This window comes from Antedon mediterranea, chromosome 10 (genome assembly GCF_964355755.1).
Source record: "Antedon mediterranea chromosome 10, ecAntMedi1.1, whole genome shotgun sequence".
Classification (NCBI taxonomy): Eukaryota; Metazoa; Echinodermata; class Crinoidea; order Comatulida; family Antedonidae; genus Antedon; species Antedon mediterranea.
In genome coordinates, this window is record NC_092679.1 from 17,375,191 (window position 1) to 17,386,033 (window position 10,843).

The 10,843-nt window shown below is 36.7% G+C and overlaps 1 protein-coding gene across 2 annotated transcripts; it reads left to right on the forward strand.

Moving 5' to 3' along the window:
- Nucleotides 1-4,972: 4,972 nt before the first annotated feature.
- Nucleotides 4,973-10,204, forward strand: LOC140060621 (uncharacterized). 2 transcript variants are annotated; one of them, XM_072106911.1, is made up of 3 exons: nt 4,973-5,115; nt 6,195-7,286; nt 7,897-10,204. In XM_072106911.1, exons 2-3 carry the CDS (start codon nt 6,264-6,266, stop codon nt 8,860-8,862), a joined length of 1,989 nt encoding a protein of 662 aa, XP_071963012.1. In that variant the 5' UTR covers nt 4,973-5,115; nt 6,195-6,263; the 3' UTR covers nt 8,863-10,204. The 2 variants fall into 2 exon arrangements, with proteins under 2 accessions (XP_071963012.1, XP_071963011.1); XM_072106910.1 differs by having other exon boundaries at nt 6,227-7,286.
- The last annotated feature ends 639 nt before the right edge of the window (nt 10,205-10,843 follow it).

Sequence of the window (10,843 nt, forward strand, 5' to 3'; positions counted from 1 at the left end):
TCTTACAACCGCAGTTTCGATAGAGTTGGCATGGAACATAGATCGAAGGTAGTCTCCTGCAGTTCAGCAATCAGTGATTCTACATCTAAAACCTATGTTGATAACTCGTACAACCGCAGTTTCGATAGAGTTGGCATGGAACATGGATCGAAGGTAGTCTCATGCAGTTCAGCAATCAGCGATTCTGCACCTAAAACCTATGTTGATAACTCTTACAACCGCGGTTTCGATAGAGTTGGCATGGAACATGGATCGAAGGTAGTGTCCTGCAGTTCAGCAATCCGCAATTCTACACCTAAACCCTATGTTGATAACTCTTACAACCGCAGTTTCGATAGAGTTGGCATGGAACATGGATCGAAGGTAGTGTCTTGCAGTTCAGCAATCCGCAATTCTACACCTAAAACCTATGTTGATAACTCTTACAACCGCAGTTTCGATAGAGTTGGCATGGAACATGGATCGAAGGTAGTCTCCTGCAGTTCAACAATCAGCGATTTTACACCTAAAACCTATGTTGATAACTCTTACAATCGCGGATTCGATAGAGTTGGCATGGAACATGGATCGAAGGTAGTCTCCTGCAGTTCAGCAATCAGCGATTCTACACCTAAAACCTATGTTGATAATTCACCGAACCGTAGTTTCAATAGAGTTACCATGAAACATAGAACCATGGTAGTCCCTCGCAGTTCAGCAAGCAGCAAACCTACACCTAAAACCTATGTTGATAATTCACCGAACCGTAGTCTCGGTAGAGCTGGCATGGAACATGGAACCATGGTAGTCCCTCGCAGTTCAGCAAGCAGCGATTCTACAACTAAAACCTATGTTGATAATTCACCGAACCGTAGTCTCGGCAGAGTTGGCATGAAACATGGAACTATGGTAGTCCCTCGCAGTTCAGCAAGCAGCAAACCTACACCTACAACCTATGTTGATAACTCTTACAACCGTGGTATCGGTAGAGTTGGCATGGAACATGGAACCATGGTAGTCCCTCGCAGTTCAGCAAGCAGCAAACCTACACCTAAAACCTATGTTGATAATTCACCAAACCGTAGTCTCGGCAGAGTTGGCATGGAACATGGAACCATGGTAGTCCCTCGCAGTTCAGCAAGCAGCGATTCTACAACTAAAACCTATGTTGATAATTCACCGAACCGTAGTCTCGGCAGAGTTGGCATGAAACATGGAACTATGGTAGTCCCTCACAGTTCAGCAAGCAGCAAACCTACACCTAAAACCTATGTTGATAACTCTTACAACCGTGGTATCGGTAGAGTTGGCATGGAACATGGAACCATGGTAGTCCACCGCAGTACAGCAAGCAGCGATTCTACACCTAAAACCTATGTTGATAATGCCTCTAACAGAAGACTTGGTAGAACTGGGAAGCCTCTTGGAAGTATGCCGGTGAGTTCAAAGAAAACCAAATCAACTGAGTATCTGCAGAAGGCTCACGAACACATGATGAATAACTCGGTATGTTTTTGTTTTTTTTTTTCATTATACAATATCTTTCCTCTCTATCAACACCATCGTATATAAACATCATTTTTAGCTTTTTCAGGATTTAGTAATAATAAGCAAGATGGCGCAGGAAAAAAGTATACAATTAGAAAGTAGGCCTAACGTAATTAAATGAACATGCTTGAATTCTACATTATAGGAATGAATGAATTATTAATGTGCACCATATCAGAAGCAGTTTGACAATTATGTAACTGTGAAAGTCTTTGTTAAACCTTCATTTTAGAGTTAAGGAAATGCAAAACTAAGATGAAAAGTGGAGAATGGTGAGGGGTGGGGGAAGTGAAGAAAATGGCTCGAAATCTTCTACTCAATATGCAGACATCTTTAATTGTACACCATATATATTATTATTATATTATTATTACTGTTGCTGTTGCCGTTGCCGTTGCTTTTATTGTTATTGTTATTATTTACAGTATGAAGAATTTGAAGCGCCATTTAAAGCAGACGGAAATTTGGAGTCTCATTTGATTGAACAGCTTAATCGTATGGATTTATCAAAAATAAAAAAGAGAAAACCATTTGAATGGTACGATGGTCCGATTATTAAGTTCAATGACCTCGCTCTCGATAAGAAAATAGGTCATGGTGGCTTTGGCGACGTTCATCACGGCTATATGAAAGGAAAGGACGTTGCTATTAAGAAGTTACGCGTGCAGCGTGTGAGTCAAAAGAGATTGACTCAGTTTGAAGACGAAGTTCGAATCTTCTGCAAACTCAAACACAAGAACATCATTACCTTTTATGGTGCCTGTATCGAGAAACCTAACCTCTGCATCGTGATGGAGCTTATGAATGGAAGTCTGTATGACGAACTGCATGTCAAAGAGCACGAGTTCAGTGATACGGAGCAGACATTTATTGCAAGGGAAGTAGCTGATGGTCTGAGGTATCTCCATGTTTTGAATGTTGCTCACTGTGACATCAAACCAACGAATGTACTAATCAACATTGCTGCTGATGTTGCGAAGCACCAAGTAAAGATTACAGATTTTGGCTTGAGCAAGATCAAGAACAAGCATTCAGATGCAGCTGGCGACGACATGGTACGTGAACTTGGTACTCCGCGTTATTCAGCACCAGAGGTTCTACGCGGTGAATTCCTTGATACCAATGGAATGATGATGGCAGATGTTTACTCATTTGGTTTGGTAATATTTGAAATATTTAGTGGCGATGAGGTTTTTCACGATTACAACGCGCATCAGTTGAGGAAGAATGTTGGAAATGGTGACCACAAGCCGCCTGTACAAGATCTGGGGTTGTCTGGCCCGCTGCAAGACTTGATGCTGAAATGTTGGGAAAGATCTCCAACCACACGTCCTACGGCTAGTGAATGTTATACATCTTTACAGTTGATTTACCTAACGACTGTTTAGTAGGAAGGATTTTGCATCGGTGGAGCATATTTTTAAAGAGGAAAATTTTGGTGGTGTTTCTTTTTAATAGATGTCTATGTATCGTTGAGTGTACATACATACATGTTTGGTTTATAATGTTCATTTGTATGTAGTTTAAGTTGACTGCACCACTAATGAGTGTGTTGTCACTGATTCAAAAGTGTTTGTCAATAAAGTTACTACTTTTACAGCTACATACCTAAATACCAGCTCACCCCTTAACATTTTTTGAAAACAAATATTTTCTAAGGAAACTTGAATTCCTTACGGATAAATATCCTAACGTATCCTAACGCGTGTAATTAAATAAATAGTATAAGTATATTTTAAATAAGAGCGAACCTTAATTTGGTTATTTGTATTTGCTGATCAAATAGATATATTTAATTTTAATGTATATAGTACGTTGCATAGTTTTAATCGACATTTGATTTTAAGTTGTTACAATTACATTGTACAATGTATGTGGTCGGGCATTACATAATGTTCGAAATTGTGTATTTTGTGTAGTATATGATAAGGTGTTAAATATAGATAGAATTTTAACTTCAAAGTTTAGTATACTGTAAACAAGAATTTCAGCCTGAGTTTCCGATGGCAGGTTTGGTGTTAGTAAAACTATAACTATATAATATCATTCATTCATTTTATATTCGAAGTCGGAGTGTATCTAAATGCAAGTAGGATAGGGAGTTTAGGGCATATATTAAGTTTCAATGTTGCTTTTGCTAGCTTAATAAATTTCAAATACGGTAGGGCCTACAGTATGAATGTCGATTTATTGTGCTTTGTTATAGTAAAATATCATGATGAAGATGATGATGGTGATGAAAATGACGACGAGAGCAATAGACAGTATGGTATTGATAAATGTTCTCCGCATGTAAAATGGGTATGTGATGATGACGTCATACATAATACGGTTGCCAGTATCTTCATTAATATCATTAATGTTACTTTATTTTATTTTTTTATTTTATTCAATCAAAACCAACAGCGATAAATACCGCCACTAACAGGTTTGAAACATAAAACAATACAACATCAAAAACGGTTAACAATAAAATACAGATAAAATATATATATATATATATATAAAACATAGATTGGCATGCCATAAACAATTTCAATTAAAACAGGTTATGCAGGCTGTTCAAGAAGTGAACACATCATCGTCCTCTTAAAATAACCAAGTCTATCATTAAAAATATCGATATGATTGCTATTTAGATTATTAAATGTATAAGGTAGTCTATGAAAAAGTCCCCTCTTAGTACAGTCGACACGGCTAAAAGGAATATGCAATAAATGTCTATTTCGTGTACGACCAGGAACATTTAAACTAAATAGTGAAATTAATGAACAGTCATATTTAGAATTTAAAATATTATATAAAAAAACCATATCAGATATCGTTCGACGATTGCTGACAGAATCAATGGAAAAGGCAAAATTAACACAGTTATAAGACAGGAATCGAACAAACTTCCGTTGAACAGTGTCGATTCGACGGGCCTGACATGGAGAAATTGAATTGAAAATTGCGGAACAATATTCAAGGTGAGGACGTATAATAGATTTGTATAAAGATAAAAGTGCCCTGCCGTCGTTCATAAACCTACAATTTCTCCATATTAAGCCCATCATTCTATTAGCTTTTGACAACACATGATTAATATGTGAAAAAAAATTTAATTTACTATCAATAAAAATACCTAAATCTTTCCATACATAAACCATCTCAAGATCATGTCCACTCAGATTATAATTGAAGAGCACAGGCCTTTTTTTTTTTTTTTTTTTACAAGTTACAAGTATTATATTAGCCTATAGCTACTTATCAGGCCTAATGAATATGATTATGACATTTCCCGTCACTTGAGGAGGAATGTTGGAAATGGTAACATTCACGGAATAATTAAGTTCAGTAGTGCCGTGTGCAAACCAGCCAATCAGGTAGCTCAGTGGTCGGTATTTCCAAGTTTCATCAAGACGGGGAATACCCTCCACCTTCTCACTGAACAAGGAAAGGGAAGAGAGGCAACGATATGTGTTTCATTATATGAGTTACCGTATGTTGCCGAATGAAAGACTAATATAATTATATATTTATCGACTGATGATCCGAACGAGGCAACAAACGTACGAGCTAGGTCCAAAGTCCACACTCTGAGACTGAGTAAGTAATCATTATCAAGCCTACTAGACTAACTAACTAAGCCTAGGCTATATATATTCCAATGAACCATCATATCATATTATCATATAACTGTCTAACCTAGGCCAGCCTACCCTACTAAAGGGGGTGATGTACACCATTAGCGCTACCTCCTGTTTTTGCGCTCGTTACAATCGGTAATTAATTAAAAATATCAACTAACACTATTTAATTTATTGATAAAACCACAGTTAAATAGGCCTAGGCTCTGAACAAATAGACTTATCCCTATCCGGAGATCATGCTAGCTTGAACGATATGCGGGCCATGCCAAACAGCCTTTATGGCATAGTTTTAATGTTGCTTTTCCTAGCTTAATAAAATTCAAATACGGTACAGTATAAATGTCGATTTATTGTGCTTTGTTTATGATGATGATGATGATGGTGATGATGATGATGGGGATGATGATGATGGTGATGATTATGACGACGAGAGCAATAGACAGTATGGTATTGATAAACGTTCTCTACATGATGTAAGATGGGTATGTGATGATATGTCTAATTGACCATCATACATAATACGGTTATCAGTATCTTCTGTTACAAGTACTATAGCTACGCTAATCAGGCCTAATTAAAATGATAATGACATTTCCCGTCATTGTTATTCCTGGGAAAAAGGAAGTAAGTTTATGGATTAATGTCATTTAAGTAAGTTCCGTCTGTATAATCAATGAGGGAGCTCGGTGGTGGGTATGTCTAAATTTCCAAACAGGAAAGTGTTTATTTTAGTTGCCGAATTTAATGAGTCATATCCGTTGCTGCTTTACAATGTTTGGTGTTTTGCCGTCATAAAGTAAGGGGAGCATACGTTCCGTGCTCCTCAGTACTACTAAATACGTAGCTCATTTCACTTAAAAAGAATCAGGCGAATTCAGGGTAATTTAAATAATATTAATAGTAAAAAAAAATAGATGTCAAAATTACTTAATTTTTTAGCTGTCAAAGGAGGAGAGGGCATCCCTGGATCCGCTCCATGTAAAATGTAAATAAGTGTTTACAGTTAACATAATTATACTTATCATTCATTTTTAGTGACATCCAAAATGTATAATGACGTCTTTCAGATTACATTTAGCTGAGTTGTAAGCAAACTGTTTTAAAATGCCTCGTGGATCAACATACACTGATAATGCCGCTAACAGAAGACTGGGTAGGGCTGGTTTGCCTATGGGTAGTGCTCCAGTATCGAGATCTAGTGGAGGAAGTAGTTATCTTGGTAGTTGTGGGTCTTCTAAAACATACGTTGATAATGCATACAACCGTAGTTTTGGTAGAGTTGGTATGGAACATGGAACCATGGTAGTCTCTCGCAGTTCATCAAGCAGCAATTCTAAACCTGGTACCTATGTTGATAATGCATACAACCGTAGTTTTGGCAGAGTTGGTATGGAACATGGAACCATGGTGGTCTCTCGCAGTTCATCAAGCAGCAATTCTAAACCTGGTACCTATGTTGATAATGCATACAACCGTAGTTTTGGTAGAGTTGGTATGGAACATGGAACCATGGTAGTCTCTCGCAGTTCATCAAGCAGCAATTCTAAACCTGGTACCTATGTTGATAATGCATACAACCGTAGTTTTGGTAGAGTTGGTATGGAACATGGAACCATGGTAGTCTCTCGCAGTTCATCAAGCAGCGATTCTAAACCTGGTACCTATGTTGATAATGCACACAACCGTAGTTTTGGCAGAGTTGGTATGGCACATGGAACCATGGTAGTCTCTCGCAGTTCATCAAGCAGCGATTCTACACCCAAAACCTATGTTGATAATGCATCCAACCGTAGTTTTGGTAGAGTTGGTATGGAACATGGAACCATGGTGGTCTCTCGCGGTTCATTAAGGAGCGATTCTAAGCCTGGTACCTACGCTGACAATGCATTCAACCGTAGCCAGGGTAGAGTTGGCATGGATCATGGAACCATGGTAGTTTCTTCGAAGAGCTCAAGCACCAGTAAAGATCAGCTGAAAAATCCTGAAGTTAAGCTATATAAAGATAACGCTGCCAATAGAAGACTTGGTAGAGCCGGGAAGCCTCTTGGAAGTATGCCTGTGAGTTCGAAGAAAACCAAATCAACTGAGTATCTGCAGAAGGCTCACGAACATCTGATGAATACTCCGGTACGTGTCTTATTTCTAATAAGAGTTTTTAAATTACAATTACCTAGCTAAAGTATACTATATCTTATACCCCACACTTTCTTTCCTCTCAAATCCATTCTATCGTTATCAGAATGTGAAAACGTAACCTGCTCTAAAAAAAATCATCGTATGAAATAGAAAATTGTACGTATTGTGAAATGTTTGAATACAATACAAAAGGAAAACAAATATGACAATTTATTGCTATTAAACAAAATATAAGGTACTGTATTATTATTGCTTTCAATTTTTTATTATAATGTTATCATATTATATAATACAGAATAAAATGGATTAATATAAAATCTTGTATACATCATTATGCTAACTATTTTCTTTATGATGATTTCATTCCATTAATATCAAACCTTTTTTAAATAAATAAATAAATATCTTTAATCTGTAACTCTAACGGAGTGTTCTAGATGGCATATCATAAATAAATGGCCTTCGAGTTGTTAATGAAGGCTTGTCTGTCCATTCCAACATTATCGAGAACTTTGTTTTGGCTATACGACTTCATTCATACAATTTAAATACGCATCTTTTTGCTATCATTATTATTCTTGTTATTATTATTATTATACAGAATGAAGAGTTTAAACCACTATTTAGAGCAGACGAAAATTTGAAGTCGCATCTGACTGAACAGTTTATTCGTATAAACTTACTGCGGAAACAAACCAGTGCAGCCACAAGAAAACCATTTGAATGGTTCCAGGGTCCGATTATTAAATTCTGTGACCTCAGTCTCGGTGACAAAATTGGTCACGGTGGCTTTGGCGACATTCATCACGGCTATATGAACGGAAAGGAAATTGCTATTAAGAAGTTACGTGTGCAGCGTGTGAGCCAGAAGAGGTTGACTCAGTTTGAAGACGAAGTTCGAATCTTCTGCAAACTCAAACACAGGAACATCATTACTTTCTATGCTGCCTGTATCGAGACACCTAACCTCTGCATCGTGATGGAGCTTATGAATGGAAGTCTGTATGACGAACTGCATGTCAAGGAAACCGAGTTCAGTGATACGGAGCAGACATTTATTGCAATGGAAGTAGCCGATGGTCTGAGGTATCTCCATGCTAGGAATGTTGCTCACTGTGACATCAAACCAACGAATGTACTAATTGCTGCTGATACCGCAAACAAGCTTGATGTAAAGATTACAGATTTCGGATTAAGTATGATAAAAGACTACTCTGACATGGCACGTGAACTTGGTACTCCGCGTTATTCAGCACCAGAGGTTCTACGTGGTGAATTCCTTGACACCAGTGGAATGATGATGGCAGATGTTTACTCATTTGGTTTGGTAATATTTGAAATATCTAGTGGCTATGAGGTTTTTTACGATTACAACGCTCATCAGTTGAGGATGAATGTTGGAAATGGTGACCACAAGCCGCCGGTACATAATTTGCTGTTGCCAGGTAAGCTGCAAGACTTGATGCTAAAATGTTGGGAAAGAACTCCAACCACACGTCCTACTGCTGGTCAATGCTTTTCATCTTTAAAGGATCTGTACAAAAACTATGTATTCAATCGGTGCTGAACCAAAGCTGTGTGTGGAGTGAGCGAGTGATATGTGGCAACATGAATTTAAAATTTGCACCGTGGAAAAACGGTGGTGATGCTTATACGGTACAGTGTGGTGTTTTTTTTTTAATGGATTTTAAGCGGTGAAAAATGTTCTAATTTCTTCCAATCATTTACAGCCAATCTTTTAAGAACATTTTGCAGTAATTTATTTTCTCATACGACCCTCCGTTGAGGAATTATTCCATAATTACACCAATACCGGAAAATGCATATAATATATATAAACTGATACAAGAGATAGGTACTTGTCATTTCAATTGCTAATTTGACCTGCATTAAAGAAAGAATAAAAGTAAGTGTAATTGATAATATCGTATTATATTGATATATATTCCCTCGAGCAAAATATCATTCCCTCGGCGGGGATGTCAAATCTTATATTTCACCTCTACGCAGGCAATATCTGTATAATATTGCATTTATTACTGTTAAGTGTTATATACGTGTCTGTATTGTGTGTAATATAATCATCAAGGAAAACAAATTTCATGTTCAAATATGCCAAATGTTTAGTCTGTGATATAAAGAAACATCAGTAAAATATAATAATTGAATTTGTTTATTGTTAGGCTACTTTTGCCTATCTGGGTATTGAAGTGTTTCTTCAAAACAATCACTAATGTGCACTTATAGGGTAAATTTACCGAAATTAGGCTTCCATGATGTTTTTATAATAAATTAATGCTTATTCAATATTAGTAACTGGAAGCTACATTTACCGTATTTATTCGAATAAACGCTTGCTTAGTTAACCGCAGGGCCGAACTACTTTACTGATATGTGAGTTTTACAGAATCAATAAACAACGACACACATTGCTGGTACTAAAAACTAACAGAATAACATTAATTGTATCAACTAACAAAAGTTTCAGTTGACTAACAATAGAACAATTAGGCTACCAACACTGTGAAAATTGTAATACAAAATCAAAAGGGGTGGGACTGAATTCCTTATAGTAAATTGGACGCGCTTGTTAAAACGCTACAAACAAGAGTGAATTTGAAAACAAAAATTGGGGTTTTAAAAACTACTCATATAAACAATCCTGTACATTCAATCAAATTGTATTTTAAAGTCACAAATAGGCCTATTACTCTTGCCTCTCGTACAAAAATGAAAGAAACGAAGAGCAATATCAACCAATCTAATTGGAAAGCTAGGATGGGTCCTCCTAAATACCAAGACCTACCAAGAACTACCAAGACCTACCAAGAACTACCAAGACCTGTCAATTTAAAGTGTTAATTTAACGAAATATGATAGATATAGACTTCTAATAGCATTTCCAACAATAAAACCTTAATTTTAGCGCGATATAGACACCAATATTTGACGCAATACGGACTTTGTGACGCAATGTATGCATCAACTCAGTTCGTTTCACGAACGCAAAGCTTGTCAATTATTTAACATTTTTGGTGTCTATATCGCGCTAAAATTGAGGTTTTATTGTTGGAAATGCTATTAGAAGTCTATATATATCATATTTCGTTAAATAAATTAACACTTTAAATTGACAGGTCTTGGTAGGTCTTGGTAGTTCTTGGTAGGTCTAGGTAGGTCTTGATATTTAGGAGGACCTCCAATCCTAGCGGGTCCTCCTCAATACCAAGACCTTAGCTTGTCGATTATTTAACATTTTTGGTGTCTATATCGCGCTAAAATTAAGGTTTTATTGTTGGAAATGCTATTAGAAGTCTATATATATCATATTTCGTTAAATTAACACTTTAAATTGACAGTCTTGGTAGTTAGTTCTTGGTAGTTCTTGGTAGGTCTTGGTATTTAGGAGGACCCATCCTATAGTTTTAGCATGGTCAAACAGTCATCAAAATCGGAGAACAAATTGTAATGCTCGATTATGTTTCTCTTTTAATTTATAGGGATTATTTGAATATGCATGTTACCATATTACACCCCGTATTACACCA